The sequence below is a fragment of the Amblyraja radiata genome, chromosome 8 (genome assembly GCF_010909765.2).
Source record: "Amblyraja radiata isolate CabotCenter1 chromosome 8, sAmbRad1.1.pri, whole genome shotgun sequence".
NCBI lineage: Eukaryota > Metazoa > Chordata > Chondrichthyes > Rajiformes > Rajidae > Amblyraja > Amblyraja radiata.
In genome coordinates, this window is record NC_045963.1 from 6,006,513 (window position 1) to 6,022,974 (window position 16,462).

Below are 16,462 nucleotides of genomic sequence, written 5' to 3' on the forward strand. Positions count from 1 at the left end.
GTCATTGAGAGGTCATACACAGAATCTCACCAATTTATATCCAATATTTTTCCAAAAGAGAAAAAAGATGGAGGGATCCGTATTATTTTGGATCTTACGGAACTAAATACATATGTGCAATACAAACACTTTAAAATGGACAATTTTGGAACAGCAACTCAGTTGGTTTCCAAAAATGGCTATATGGCATGCATCGACCTAAAAGATGCATACTATTCGGTGTCTATTCACAAAGAGTATAGGAGATATTTGAAGTTTACCTGGATGGGTCAATTATGGCAATACAAGACTCTGCCAAATGGATTGACATCAGCCCCTAGACTGTTTACCAAATTACTTAAACCAATTCTGGGGCTGCTAAGATCTCAAAATCACATAGTCATGGCATATTTGGATGACATTTTCATCTTTGGAGTTACCAAAGAATTGGCGGAAGCAACAGTCAAGGCAACCAAAACCCTGTTTGAAAAACTTGGGTTTCTAATCCATCCAGTAAAATCAAAATTAACTCCTACCAAGGTAATTGATTATCTAGGATTTACTATCAACACAGTAACCATGTTGGTGACTTTGCCAAAAGGCAAACAAAAAGACGTGAGGAAAGCCTGCAATGATCTGATAGAAAAACACAAACCAACTATCAGACAAACAGCAAGTGCTATTGGCAAATTGGTAGCTGCCTTTCCTGCAGTACGCTACGGACCTTTGCATTACCAGCATTTACAGCGGGCTAAGGAACGAGAATTGAAATTGCATGCAGGTCAGTTTGGCAAATCAATGCGGTTACCAGCTGAAGCCATTATTGAACTACAATGGTGGATGGCAAACATAAGACTCAGCTCAAGGGAAATCTTAATTGAGAGCCCATCAGTGTTTCTCCAAACCGACGCAAGCGGGTTAGGATGGGGAGCCACAAACACAGCCAGGAGCTGTGGAGGCAGATGGAATGAGCAAGAGTCAACTATACTCCAACAATATGGAATCAATTACCTAGAATTGTTGGGGGCACAATATGGACTCAAGTCTCTCTGTAACAACATGCAACATGTGCATGTTCAAATTCAGATTGATAACACTACTGCGGTAGCATATATCAATCACATGGGTGGTGTAAAATCTGTATCCTGTGACAGATTATCTAACCTCATTTGGCACTGGTGCATCGAGAGGGATATTTGGGTCACGGCAGTATATCTACCAGGAAGATATAACACGGTGGCAGATGCAAGGTCACGAATGTTTAATGACAACATAGAATGGATGTTGAATCGTACGGTATTCAATGAAATAACTATACGATTTGGCACTCCAGATTTGGATCTGTTTGCATCTAGATTAAACCATCAATTACCCAGATATGTGTCCTGGGAGCCAGACCCAGGAGCAGAGTCAGTGGATGTCTTTTCCCTAAACTGGGGAGGAATGTATATTTATGCATTCCCACCATTCTGCCTCATAAATCGATGCTTGACTAAAATCAAGCAAGACAAAGCCACAGGCATTTTAGTAGTACCAGATTGGCCTACACAAGCCTGGTTCCCAAAAATACTGGGGATCATAGTCCAGCCATTAATGGTTGTACCTAAGAGGAGAGATCTCCTAGTAAACCCAGTTTCAGGGAGCAGCCATCCACTTTCTGACCGGATTGATTTGTTGGTTTGCAGATTCTGAGATGGCCATTTCAAGACATTGGATTATCCGAACGAACTGTGGATGTCATCACAAAGGCATGGAGGGACAGTACCAAAAAACAGTACGCCACTCATATTAAGAAGTGGGAAGCTTTCTGCCATGCAAACGATATAGCATACAACACAGTTCGGATAACGGATGTCTTGGAGTTCCTATCAGCCCTGTACTATGACTATAAATTAAGTTATAGCGCAATCAACAGTGCCAGATGTGCACTATCCTCCTATTTGACACTGGAGGCAGGGCACGGGCCGATAGGAACGCACCCCTTCGTAATAAAATTCATGAAGGGAATTTACAATTCGATACCCCCAAGGCCTAGGTACACGGACACATGGGATGTGAACATAGTACTGACCTTACTTCGTCAGTGGGGACAGCCAACGGCCTTATCTTTGTCTAAACTAACATTGAAAGTGGTAATTGTGATGGCGCTAATAACAGCCCAAAGAGTCCAGACACTACAAAAACTACGACTGGACTACATGACCAGCAACACGAATAATATAACATTCGTTGTTAAGGACCTGATCAAACAGAGCAGGCCAGAAATGCCAGGGATGAAGATCCAGTTCCTGGCATATCCAGAGGACCAACGATTGTGTGTGGTAACACATTTACACCACTACCTGAGAGTCACGGAAAACCTCAGAGGCTCAGAACAATCGGTCCTCATCAGCCACAAGAAACCACACCGAAAGGTGTCGACACAAACTATCTCCAGATGGTTAAAGGAGGTAATGGTGGTAGCGGGAATAAATACTCATATCTTTAAATCTCACTCCACCAGGGCTGCATCTACGTCGGCAGCAAGAACGATGGACGTGCCCCTTGATGACATCCTAGCAGCTGCAGGATGGGTGAATGAAAGAACGTTCCAGCGGTTTTATAATAAACCCATAATCGGACCAGGGGTATTTGCTCGTGCCATCTTAAGTTCTGTTACCTAGCTTTCCCACAGGTTTGGAGGGGTAGCAAATTAAAACATTTATTTTTTCCTTTATTTTAAAGCATCAGTGTCGTTACTAACTACGTTATGTCTGAATGCTTTAACAATAATCTCATCCATGGTCAATCCATTCAGTGTGTGACGCCTGGATTCGTAGCCGGCGTAAAATCACAGAGCTTTGAAATCTTCACATAGTCACTCACGTGACTCCGAAGTAAAATAGTAAGATTAAACGAGAACTTACCAGTTTGAAGTTTGATCTTGATTTTATGAGGAGTTACGATGAGCGATTACGTGCCCACCGCTCCCACCCTCATATTATCAAGGTCACATGGGAGTTCTAGTTTTTTTCACAATCTTACTATTCTCAGGTCTTCTTAGTTATCTGTGATTTAACACCGCTGCTTTGAAGATTGACGCGCACGCAGACGGACGGCCCTTCTTCACGTAATCGCTCATTGTAACTCCTCATAAAATCAAGATCAAACTTCAAACTGGTAAGTTCTCGTTTAATCTTACTATTAATGTTCAGAGTTTTGTCCGAGCCAGGTTTAATAGCCTGATGGCTGTGGGGAAGTAGCTATTGCTGAACCTGGTCGTGACCAGAAACGACGCCTGTCTATTCCCTGTCCTGACCTGCTAAGTAACACCAGCACTTTGAGTTTTGACAAGATTAGGGGGCCTTGGATGGCAGAAGCCATTGAATATTTGATCAGAACAAAAACAAGAGTATAGGAGATTTTATACAACCACAGTCGAAGAGTCCATTGATTAATAAAATGGGTGTAGAAGGGAACTGAAAGAAATAGAAGGGGTCATGAACCCCCCCCCCTCCCCTCACACTGTCCCCTTCCACCTGTACCCCTTCCTCGACCTTCATTTTTCAATCTGCTCACCTCATCTGACACCCTTTAGTCTCCATTTCATCTCTGGCCTTTGTCCCCTACATGCTAATGAACCCCATTCAGTCTTATCCACCATTCAGTTACTCAGCTGTGACTCGCCCCCCACCTCTCTTCCAGCTTCCTCCCCCCACTCCCCAACAACCAGACTGACCAACGGTCCTGATCCAAAACATTATTTCTCCATCTTCTCCCGCGATGCTGCCTGACCCACTGAGTAACTCCCGCAAGTTGTGTTTTGTAAACCCAGATCTGCAGTCCCTCTGTAGTAATTGGTGGGTAAGACTATGTTATTGTATTAGTATATTGAAGTCAAAGAGACAAACACACACGGATAAGTACAATGCAGATCAGTGTGATATGTGTGAGGTTATGTATCACAGGTAGGTAGGGTGGTGAACAAGGCCTTTGGTACATTGTCCTTCATCAGTCAGAGCACAGAGAAGAGAAGTCGGGATTTAATGCTACAAAACGTTGGTGCGGCCGATCTTGGAGTATTGTGTTCAGTTTTGGTCACCTGCCAGATAGATGTCATTACACTGTTAGTAGTGCACAGAAGATTGATGAAGATGGTGCCAGGACTCACGGGCCTAAGCTATAGGGAGTGATTGAGCAAGCTGGGACTTTATTCCAAGCATATTAACCATGTTATCTACCTGTGTGGCCATCTTCAAGAATCGATTGACTTTTACTCCATGGTCACCCTGTTCCTCAATACTCTCCACCATTCATGGTGGCATTCTGAGCATCATTCATGCTTGCAACATGCATTATGATCTATCTATACATAACTAAACTCTGATTTTGTGCTCTTCCGGTTTGCATGTTGTTTCTATTTGCGCAAAACCGGTACATGATAGCGCTAACTTCGCCACCGTTCTCTTGTGCTCAGGTGCAACAAGTTTTGTTCCGATCGATGGTATATTTTAAAAGTTATTACGGTTTAAAAAAAAATTAAACCGCGCATACGCAGATTGGTCTCCTCTCCTGTCAGTCACCCGGGATGGCCTGGGCGTCGCCCCTTCTAGCGCAACGTCGCCGCACTGATAGGCCGGGTCCTCTGTCACTCACCGGCGGGGAGAATGGAAGGAGCGGAGCTCGGCTGGCGACTCCGACTCTGAGGCCGACTCCTGCAACCTCAAGATCCTGGGGAGGTGAGGAGGGAGAGTGGGGGAGGAGAGGGTATAGAGGGAGAGGAGGGGGGAGTGGGGGAGGTCAGGAGGGATAGTGGGGGGGGGATAGGAGGAGGTGAGGAGTGGGGAAGTGGGGGATAGAGGGGGGTAGGGAAGGGAGATGAGTTATGCAGGGAGGGAGTGACTGAGGGTAGGGGAACGGAAAAGGAGAGGTGAGGGAGGGATTAGGGAAGGGGAGGAGGAGATGGGAAAGAAGAGGGAGGATGAAGAGGAGGAGGAGAGAGTGCTGGGGATGAGGGGAAATGAGCCGCGCCTGCACAGTTGGGGGCTATGAGTGAGTGGTGGAATATTGTTTTGGGGAATGGATTGCGTTGGGGGATCGGGTGAGTGGTGGAATATTGCGTTGGGGAATGGGTTGCATTGGGGGATCGGGTGAGTGGTGGAATATTGCGTCAGGGAATGGGTTGCATTGGGGGATCGGGTGAGTGGTGGAATATTGTGTTGGAGAATGGGTTGCGTTGGGGGACCAGGCCTCCCATGTGACAATGGGACCCAACGGGTCCTACTTTGTCTAGTCAAGATTAAACCCCATCTGCCATCTCTCAGGCCATTGCTCTCACCCTGCAGCTCTCATTGCCTTCACCTCACACACCCAGCCGAGCCCTCCACCCCCACCCATGGGGCCTCGCTGACCCTACCCCGCCCGCACCCACCTCCGGCTTGATGTTTCCAGCTGACTGGAGACAGGAACAACACCTTGACAGCTGCCCTGACACCAGAGAAGGTCAGAGACAAAAGACAGGAGAGGTGGCCTCTCCATGCTCATGCTGTTCATTGTTCAACACGGCTTTGATGAAAAGCCACCGTGTAAATGGTCAACCAAGCTTAAAATCAACATTTCACAGACAGGAAAGGTGGTGAAATTAAAAAAAGTGTTGTCAGTGGCGGGTGAAAGGCAGAGGGATTGGAGGGCAGCTGACATTTCCTGTATGTGGAAGGTGTTAATCCCTGGAGAAGGGGTGAAGGTATCTCACCTGTTACTCAGCCTCTCATTGTGCTGCCGTTTCCACCTTGCTGTAGATAATCGACCGTGAAAAGGTTAATTTCATCTTGCTGACGAGATGGTTGGAAACACAGAGGCAAAGTGGGGTATAAAAGGGCTGTTGCGGGAGTGCAGGGGCCAGTGAAGGAGACAGCTGCTCGAGGAGTCTCTACAACCGGGACAGCGAATATCTGTGGCTTCAACATTTACTGGGTAAGTGTGGCTGGGGCTGGGGCTGGGGCTGGGGTGGGCAGAGAGACGTGCTTACAGCTGCAACCTACAATAGTCACGTTAAACTATTTACCCTGCACAAACCTCTAAAAAAAAACTCACTACAGGCATCACTCGGCTCAGGAATCCCACGGGACGGCTGCAAAACTCACGGGTATCCTTCCAAACGCACCACCCCCATGTCCAGGACCATTGTCCACTCTCCCCCCCCCCCCTGCCCCATACCCATGTCCACTCTCACCACCCCCAGACCTCTCTCCCCACCCCCTGTCCCAGACCCATGTCCACTCTCCCCACCCACCCCCCCCGTCCCAGACCCATGTCCTCTCCCCACCCCCTTGTCCACTCTCCCCACTTCCCTGTCCCAGACCCATGTCCACTCTCCCCACCCCATCCCAGACCCATGTCCACTTTCCCCACCCCGTCCCAGACCCATGTCCACTCTCCCCACCCCGTCCCAGACCCATGTCCACTCTCCCCACCCCGTCCCAGACCCATGTCCACTCTCCCCACCCCCTGTCCCAGACCCATGTCCACTCTCCCCACCCTTCCCCCCCGTCCCAGACCCATGTCCACTCTCCCCACCCCCTTGTCCACTCTCCCCACTTCCCTGTCCCAGACCCATGTCCACTCTCCCCACCCCGTCCCAGACCCATGTCCACTCTCCCCACCCCCGTCCCAGACCCATGTCCACTCTCCCCACCCTGTCCCAGACCCATGTCCACTCTCCCCACCCCCATCCCAGACCCATGTCCACTCTCCCCACCCCCGTCCCAGACCCATGTCCACTCTCCCCACCCCGTCCCAGACCCATGTCCACTCTCCCCACCCACCCCCCACCCCCGTCCCAGACCCATGTCCATTCTCCCCACCCCCTTGTCCACTCTCCCCACTTCCCTGTCCCAGACCCATGTCCTCCACTCTCCCCACCCACCCCCCCCCCCCCCGTCCCGGAGTGATGCCCACTGCCCCACGAGTCAGTGATACAGGGCGCTGGGGGAGAGCGGAGACTGAGGGTCAGTGTGGGGGAGCTAGATTAACATCATATAAACATAGAAAATAGGTGCAGGAGGAGGCCATTCGGCCCTTCGAGCCAGCACCGCCATTCACTGTGATCAGTGGGAATCCAGTCAGTGACAGAGCATGCTGGGAGAGAGGTTCCTATGGGATAGGTGTAGAATTAGGCCATTCGGCCCATCAGGTCTGCTCCGCCATTCAATCATGGCTGCTCTATCCCTCCCTCCTAACCCCATTCTCCTGCCTCCTCCCCATAACCCCTGACATCTCCACTAATCTATCTATCTCTGCCTTAAATATATCCACTGACTTGGCCTCCACAGCTTTCTGTGACAAAGAATTCCACAGATTCACCACCAGTAAATAAATTCCTCCTAATCTCCTTCCTAAAGGAACGTCCTTTAATTCTGAGGCTGTGACCTCTAGTCCTAGACTTTCCCACTAGTGGAAACATCCTCTCCACATCCACTCTATCCAGGCCTTTCGCTATTCTGCAAGTTTCAATGAGGTCCCCCCTCATTGTTCTAAACTCCAGCGAGTACAGGCCGAGTGCCGACAAACGCTCATCATAGGTTAACCCACTCATTCATAGAAACATAGAAAATAGGTGCAGGAGGAGGCCATTCGGCCCTTCGAGCCAGCACCGCCATTCATTGTGATCATGGCTGATCGTCCCCTATCAATAACCCGTGCCTGCCTTCTCCCCATATCCCTTGCTTCCACTAGCTCCTAGAGCTCTATCTAACTCTCTTAAATCCATCCAGTGATTTGGCCTCCACTGCCCTCTGTGGCAGGGAATTTCATAAATTCACAACTCTCTGGGTGAAAAAGTTTTTTCTCGCCTCAGTCTTAAATGGCCTCCCCTTTATCCCCCTTCCTGGGATTGTTCTCATAAACCTTCTCAGGACCCTCTCCAACGCCAGCACATCCTCCTGAGGGAGGGTGCTGGATTAAGACCAGTGGAATTACAGGGCACTGGGGGAGAGGGGTGACTGTGGGGATACAGTCAGTGAAGCAGGGTGTTGGGGGAGAAGGGTTACTGACGGATGATGTGAGGGAGCTGGAATAACATAGCTGGAGATACAGTCAGTGACACGGTGCTGGGGGAGTGGGGTGACTGATCTGATTCTCCTTCTCCGCCAGACCCGACTGCTGCTGCTGCTGCTACTGCCTGAACATGGTGCGGAGGGAGATGCTGCTTGCTCTGCTCTCACTATGGGCTGCAACCTCTGGCCAGCTGCAGGATTGCTTGCAACGTAGCAAGTGCCTTGAACTGCCAGTGCCAGGACTGATGGTAAGTCGAGCCAAGCAAATGCCTCTCCCGTGAGGACTGGAGAAGCTACTCCATATCCTCTCCACTGCCTGCTCTTGTACTCAGGTGCTGTTGTGAGGGGCATGGAATCAGGCCCTTCGGCCCATCTTGACTATGTTAACCAAACCACCTGTAATACATATAAACTCCCTAGCCCTCTCCCAAAGCCCCATGCCTTCCGGTTTTAGACACCTCTGTTGTGGGAAAAGCTTCTCACTCGCTCGGCACAAGAGACTGCAGCAGATGTTGGCATCTGGCACAAAATAAACAGCTGGAGGTAATCTGTAGATCAGGCGACATCTGCAGTGGGAAATAGATCAAGACCATGTATATGGATTGAAACCTTAGCCTTCATTCTGCCTCTACAGATGCTGCTCGACCTGCTGAGTCTCTCCAGCTTTTTTGTTACTCATTATCAACCCTATCTGTGTCCCTTTTTGGACCTTAATCAGGTCTCCCCCCCCCCCCCCCCCCTCCACTCTGTCGAAAAACAGGTTTAATTTAGTTTAACAGTCAGCAAAAAGACTAGACATGATTACAATCCAGCCGGCCACAGTGTACAGATACAGGGTACAGTCTCACCTCACATGTGAACTGCCCCATCCCAGGCAATATAGAAACATAGAAAACAGGTGCAGGAGTAGGCCATTCGGCTCTTCGAGCCTGCACCGCCATTCAATATGATCATGGCTGATCATCCAACTCAGTATCCCGTACCTGCCTTCTCTCCATACCCCCTGATCCTTATAGCCACAAGGGCCACATCTAACTCCCTCTTAAATATTGCCAATGAACTGGCCTCAACTACCTTCTGTGGCAGAGAATTCCACAGCTTCACCACTCTCTGCGTAAAAAATGTTTTTCTCATCTCGGTCCTAAAAGACTTCCCCCTTATCCTTAAACTGTGACCTCTTGTTCTGGACTTCTCCAACATCGGGAATAATCTTCCTGCATCTAGCCTGTCCAATCCCTTAAGAATTTTGTAAGTTTCAATAAGATCCCCCTCAATCTTCTAAATTCTAGCGATTACAAGCCGAGTCTATCCAGTCTTTCTTCATATCAAAGTCCTGCCATCCCAGGAATCAGTCTGGTGAACCTTCTCTGTACTCCCTCTATGGCAAGAATGTCTTTCCTCAGATTAGGAGACCAAAACTGTATGCAATACTCCAGGTGTGGTCTCACCAAGACCCTGTACAACTGCAGTAGAACCTCCCTGCTCCTATACTCAAATCCTTTTGCTATGACTGCTAACATACCATTCGCTTTCTTCACTGCCTGCTGCACCTGCATGCCTACTTTCAATGACTGGTGTACCCTGACACCCAGGTCTCGTTGCATCTCCCCTTTTCCTAATCGGCCACCATTCAGATAATATCCCGATGAATCCTCTCTGCACCCTCTCTGGCAAAATCACATCCTTCCTACAGTGTGGTCACAGAATGGCAAACGGCACTCCAGTTTCGGCCAAAACCAATGTTTATAAAGTTGTACCAAGTCGACAATGAATCCCATATGTCTTCTTCAGCACCATATGCTCCCACCATTAGATCTATGGATTAGGACATTGGGACCCATCTGTTACTGAAATACTCCCTAGGGTCATGGATATGCCGAACAACAGCATCGGCCCGCCATTCTGTATCGATCTGCCCCAGGCCTCATCTCTCCTCTGCCAGTCGCCCATGGTCCTCCAATCCCTTATCTCCCTCCATCAATATTCCCATCAACCAGCTTTACTTTTGTTAGTTTCGTTTTTTGTTACGTGTACCGAGTTACAGTGAAAAGTATTTTGTGTGTTGCGTGCTATCCAGTCAGTGGAAAAACTATACATAATTATAATCAAGTCGCCCACAGTGGGCAGATAACAGGAATAGCGTTTAGTGCAAGATAAAGTCCCGGGAAGTCAGATTAAAGATAGTCCCAGGGTCTCCCATGAGGTTGGTGGGATGTCAGGACCACTCTCTTGTCTGGCTGGTGATAGCATGATTCAGTTGCCTGATAACAGCTGGGAAGAAACTGCCCTTGAATCTGGAGGTGTGCGTTTTCACACTTCTGTACCTCTTGCCTGATGTGAGAGGGGAGAAGAGGGAGTGACCGGGGTGCGACTCGTCCTTGATTATGCTGCTGGCCTTGCCGAGGCAGCGTGAGGTGTAGATGGAGTCAGTGGAAGGGAGGTTGGTTTGCGTGATGGTCTGGGCTGCGTCCACAATTCTCTGCAATTTCCTGTGTATGGTTTCCAATTAGTTCTTCCCGAGTCCAGCACTCAGGTCTAATTTAATCTGTCATTACTCCACCCACTTTACCAAATGATCAATGTCAGCAAGAGCCGATGACTGTCATATACACACCATTGTTCACTCATAGCCATGCTTTGTCTCATCTGTGCATTTACTAGCCACACACCCTCTACACAGCCCCGAGCTCACACCTCACAGATTATCTTAGTTCTACCCACCACCTTCTCATTTTCTCACTTCTGATGAAGAGTCTCTGACCTGAAACATGAACTCTGTTTCTTTCTCCGCAGCCTGACCTGCTGAATTTTCCCCACGATTTTATTTCAGGTTTCCAGCATCTGCAGTTACAACATAGAATAGTACAGCATAGGAACAGGTCCAATGGACCACGGAGTTTGTACCCAACATGATGTCAAGATGAACTCTTATCTGTCTGCACGTGATCCATATCCTGGACAACAATACCAGTGCTTGATAGCACTTGATAGACAGTCCCGTCATATGAGGAATGATTGAAAAGACTAGACTTGTATTCACTGGAGTTTAGAAGGATGAGGGGCAATCTTATGGAAACATATAAAATTATAAAAGGACTGGACAAGCTAGATGCAGGAAAAATTTTCCCAATGTTGGGTGAGTCCAGAACCAGGGGCCACAGTCTTAGAATAGAGGGGAGGCCATTTAAGACTGAGGCGAGAAAAAACTTTTTCACCCAGAGAGTTGCGAATTTATGGAAATCCCTGCCACAGAGGGCAGTGGAGGCCAAATCACTGGATGGATTTAAGAGAGTTAGATAGAGCTCTAGGGGCTAGTGGAATCAAGGGATACGGGGAGAAGGCAGGCACGGGTTATTGATTGGAGACGATCAGCCATGATCACAATGAATGGCGGTGCTGGCTCGAAGGGTCTCCTGCACCTATTTTCTATGTTTCTATGATAATAGTGCTTCATGTTATTGTCACATATGTTAATTGCTAACTTAGTGAAATTATTTTCCTTACAAACAGTCCAGTTGAGTACCACCAAACCCCTGATCCCCGATGAGCAAGTGTACAGGAATAGTCTACTGAGCCACATGCAGGAGGCTCACTGTTTTGGTACCATGTTCAGAGTCCACGCTCTCGTTGTTACAAGGGGTGCCTGTACCCCAGGCTGTTGCTGCCCTTCCTTGGACACCACGTCCCTCTCCTCGCCGGTCCTTTGTTCCCCGGCTGTGCCTCCCGCAGCCGGCCACGAGGGCACGAAAGGCCAGACCCCAGTTCCCTCACCTCTCCTATCAGCCTTGCTCCTTGCCCGGAAGTCCCTGGCTCCATCCCCTGGTGGTCTGCGGAGGATGAGCTAGGGCAGGCACAGCAGCTTCCCCCCTTCCAGGCTGGTGGTCCGCTGGGTCCGACGAACAAGGGGCCGGCTCGGCGACTGCCACCTGCAAGCCGCGATCCGTCCAGTGTTCAGTTTGGCCACGCGGTACCAGCTACGAACTGCTGGACCTTCAGTGAGGCCACGGTGACAGACAGGCTTAGTGGGCTCACGCTGAAGTCATGGCTTTGTAAATCAGAGCATTGAGTATAGAAGTTGGGATGTAATGTTCAAATTGTACAAGGCATTGCTGAGGCCTATTCTGGAATATGGTGTACAATTGTGATCGCAAAATTATTGGAAAGATGTCAACAAAATAGAGAGAGTACAGAGGAGATTTACTAGAATGTTGCCTGGGTTTCAGCACCTAAGTTACAGAGAAATGTTGAACAAGATAGGTCTTTATTCATTGGAGCGCAGAAGGTTAAGGGGGGACTTGATAGAGGTCTTTAAAATGATGAGAGAGATAGACAGAGTTGACGTGGATAAGCTTTTTCCATTGAGAGTAGGGAAGATTCAAACAAGAGGACATGACTTGAGAATTAAGGGACAAAAGTTTAGGGGTAACATGAGGGGGAACTTACTCAGAGAGTGGTAGCTGTGTGGAATGAGCTTCCAGTGGAAGTGGTGCAGGCAGGTTCGATTTTATCATTTAAAAATAAATTGGATAGGTATATGGATGGGAAAGGAATGGAGGGTTATGGTCTGAGTGCAGGTAGATGGGACTAGGTGAGAGTAAGTGTTCGGCACGGACTAGAAGGGCCGAGATGGCCTGTTTCCTTGCTGTAATTGTTATATGGTTATATGACCGTGAATTCTGCCGTGGGCTGGCTCAACCGGTCCCCCCCCCCCCCAAACCCGCGATCTCCGACCTTGAATCTGGCTGCGGCCGCAGCCTCCTGGGAGTGTCTGCCCATTCCTTACATATCCATGGAGTGCCCGTACAAAAGTCTCTTAAACATCACAATTGTATCTGCCTCCACCACCACCCACGGCAGCACCACCTTCTTATGTAAAAAAGTTGCCCCACACATCTCCCTTGAAAAGTTGGGCATCTCACCTTAAATCTATGCTCTCTGGTATTTGATCTTTCCATCCTGGGAAAAAGATGCTAACTGGCTACCCTATCTATGCCTCTTATCATTTTATATACCTCTATCCGGTCTCCCCACATGTCCACAGAAAGCAATCCTAGTCTGTCCAACCTCTCCCTGTACCGAATGTTCCCTAATCAAGGTTCTGGTAAACCATCGTCTCAATAGACAATAGATGCAGGAGTAGGCCATTCGGCCCTTCGAGCCAGCATCGCCATTCAATGTGATCACGGCTGATCCAATGTGATCATGGAGGCTCCAAAGCCTCCTCATCCTTCCTGTAATGGGGCGACCAGAACTGCACACAATACTCTACATGCGGCCTGACCAAAGTCCTATAAAGCTGCAGCAAGGTTTCCTGACTCTTATACTCAATGCTATCTTAAAGATAGCGGAGTCAGGGGATATGGGGAGAAGGCAGGAACAGGGGTACTGATTGGGGATGATCGGACATGATCACATTGAATGGCGGTGCTGGTTTGAAGGGCTGAATGGCCTCCTCCTGCACCTATTGTCTATTGACTTCTATCAGTAAGCCAGTTCCGAATCCAAACGACCAAGTCACAGAATCTCATGTATTTTCATCTTCGGGATCATTTTACCATGGAGGACTTTATCAAATGCCTTACTGAAATCCGTGTAGACACCATCCACTGGACTACCCTCATCGATCATCTTTGTCACCTCCTCAAAACACCTGATCAAGTTAGTAAGACACGACTTGCCACCTACAAAGCCATGCTCACTGTTCCTAATGAAACCATTCTTTTCCTAATGGGAGTAAATCCTGTCCCATAGTATCCCCTCCAATAACTTCACTGCCGCTGATGTGAGGATCACTGCTCTATAATTCCCTGCATTCTCTCTGCTTCCCTTCTGAAATAGAGGAACAACATTGGCTACCCTCCAGTTGTCCGGTACCTCACCTGTGGCTAGAGAAGATGCAAAGATCTTCATTGAGGCACTTGCAATCTCATCTCTTTCCCCTCTCAATAACGTGGGATAAATCCCATCAGGTCCTGGGGATTTATCCACCTTAATGCTCTTCAAGAGCCCCAACCCCTCCTCCTCCTCAATCTCAAACTGCCCTGGCATATTAGTGTCTCCACACTGATCCCACTGTCCTTCAGGTACCTTCTCCTTGGTGAAAACAGATACAAAGTACTAGTAGTATGTCTACATCCCCAGACCATGCAAAATTCACTCCTTTATCCATGAGCGGTTCTTCCTTCTCTCTGGTGGCACTTGTTTTTTATATAGAAACATAGAAAATAGGTGCAGCAGGAGGCCATTCGGCCCTTCGAGCCAGCACCGCCATTCATTGTGATCATCCCCAATCAATAACCCGTGCCTGCCTTCTCCCCATATCCCTTGATTCCACTAGCCCCTAGAGCTCTATCTAACTCTCTCTTAAATCCATTTATACATAGGTATAAAAAGCTGTGGAATTTTCTTTAATCTGACTTGCCACAGCCATTTGGTGGCCTCTTTAGGTCCTTCTAAATACCAGCTTGAGTTATTGCTTCCTTTCTCTATATTCCTCAAAGGCCCTGTCTGATTCCATCCTCTTACAAATTGCACGATAGCTTTGCTCCTGCACTCAGGAGCATGTGGACATTTGCAGGACTAGGAAATGTTTTGAGGGCGATGGGCCAAACATGGGAAACGGTACTAGTTTAGATGGGGCATTTTGGTTGACATTGACTCAAATTCTCACACAATGAAGGCCAACACAGCGTTTTGCTGAGTTTGTGATGGAACTACAGAGATGAAAGTTACCTTTCGATCCACTTGTTTGCAGGAATGTCTTGAAAGCTGCAAAGCAGACGAGACTCTGGAATCCCCGATCTATCCCGGCAACAGCTACCTGCAGCCGATTGAGGAGAACATCAGGAATTATGTCATGGGTCACTTCCGCTGGAACAAGTTTGGGAAGAAAAGAGCCAACAGCACAGGATTATTGGGCAGCAAGCGAGAGGGTGGAAGGGTCAGGGCTATGATGGTGCAACTCCCAGCCACAGAGCCAGAAGGTCCCGAGCTGCAAAGTGAGGATATGGGCACGCAGTTTCCTAGGCTGAATGATAAGAGGTCCTACTCGATGGAGCACTTCCGCTGGGGGAAGCCAATGGGCAGGAAGAGGAGGCCCGTCAAAGTCTACCCAAGTAATTATGATAATGAGTCAGTTGAGAACATGGGACCAGAACTGAAGCGTGAGGAGTCCGTGGACTTTGACTACCCGGCAGAGATGTCCTACTTGGGGGATGCGAAGATGCAGGGGGATGCCACGAAGAAAGATGGGAAGATTTACAAGATGACCCATTTCAGGTGGGGCAGGGGTTCCAAGGGTAGCGGGCAGGGCGGGGGGCCTGAACTTTTGCACCCCCAACCTCTGCTGTTCGGAAACCCGGAAGACATGGTCCAGGAAAGCATAGAGAGTGGCCTGCCCGAGGAAGAGGTGAAGAAAGACGGGGAGAATTACAAGTTTGGACACTTCAGGTGGAGTGCCCCACTCAAAGACAAGCGTTACGGAGGCTTCATGAAGTCCTGGGGCGAGAGGGGTCAGAAGCCTCTGCTGACTCTCTTCAGAAACGTCATCATCAAGGATGGTCACGACGCCAAAGCTCAGAGCCAATAGAAGGGTAAAGCTAAATAGGAAAGCTAGGAGCTGCCGACAATCTATTAGAGCAATCAATAAGAAGTTAGAACCTGTCTGTGGCAGTTTCCCTGGATCAATCAATAAAAGAGATAGTGTTGTACCCGGGCTTTAAGTGCTCGCTGGTCCAGGCCATGGCTCTACAGAGATATTTTCCTACCTACTGAGCTGTACATTATGTAAATGGATCTGAGAAATAAACTTTTTTTTCGCAAATGGTCACAGACTTCGCAGTGTCTGCTTACTCGTTTGGTTCGAGACTGTGGTGTGAAATACAATAACAACATTAATACACAAGGAAATAGCAGAGTGGGTGAGCCATGTCTCGGGCCTACAAAGCAGTCAGTGTGATCCCGGCTGATCTACGCCAGCCTCACTTCCTCTCCTGTCAGATCCCCATTGCCCTCGATTCCTTGCACTCTCCCACACACCAAACCAAGCAAGCCAGCAACAGCAGATATTCAGCAATCCCCATTCATGGAAGGCAATCCACATTTCACTCATCTCCTTCCCACAGTAAAACACTTACTGAGCCTTTGCCTGCTGTTTGATCCGTGTTGTCTGCTCACCGATTCTTGTTGTCCACTCTGAAGTGTGTTGCCCATTTGACGATCGGTGTCCAAACCATAAACTGATCCATGTGGTCCACCCACTGATCCACGTCAATAGACAATAGGTGCAGGAGTAGGCCATTTGGCCCTTCGAGCCAGCACCGCCATTCAATGTGATCATGGCTGATCATCCCCAATCAGTACCCCATTCCTGCCTTCTCTCCATATCCCCTGACTCCACTATTTTTAAGAGCCCTAGCCCACCTACCCGTTATCCACTTGCTGATCCTTGT

The 16,462-nt window shown here is 48.6% G+C and overlaps 1 protein-coding gene across 1 annotated transcript; it reads left to right on the forward strand.

The window, feature by feature from the left end:
- Positions 1–8,114: 8,114 nt before the first annotated feature.
- Positions 8,115–15,838, forward strand: pomc (proopiomelanocortin). The gene is made up of 2 exons (XM_033025086.1): positions 8,115–8,260; positions 14,767–15,838. The coding sequence occupies exons 1-2, from the start codon at positions 8,144–8,146 to the stop codon at positions 15,598–15,600; spliced, it is 951 nt and encodes a 316-aa protein (XP_032880977.1). The 5' UTR covers positions 8,115–8,143; the 3' UTR covers positions 15,601–15,838.
- Positions 15,839–16,462: the final 624 nt, after the last annotated feature.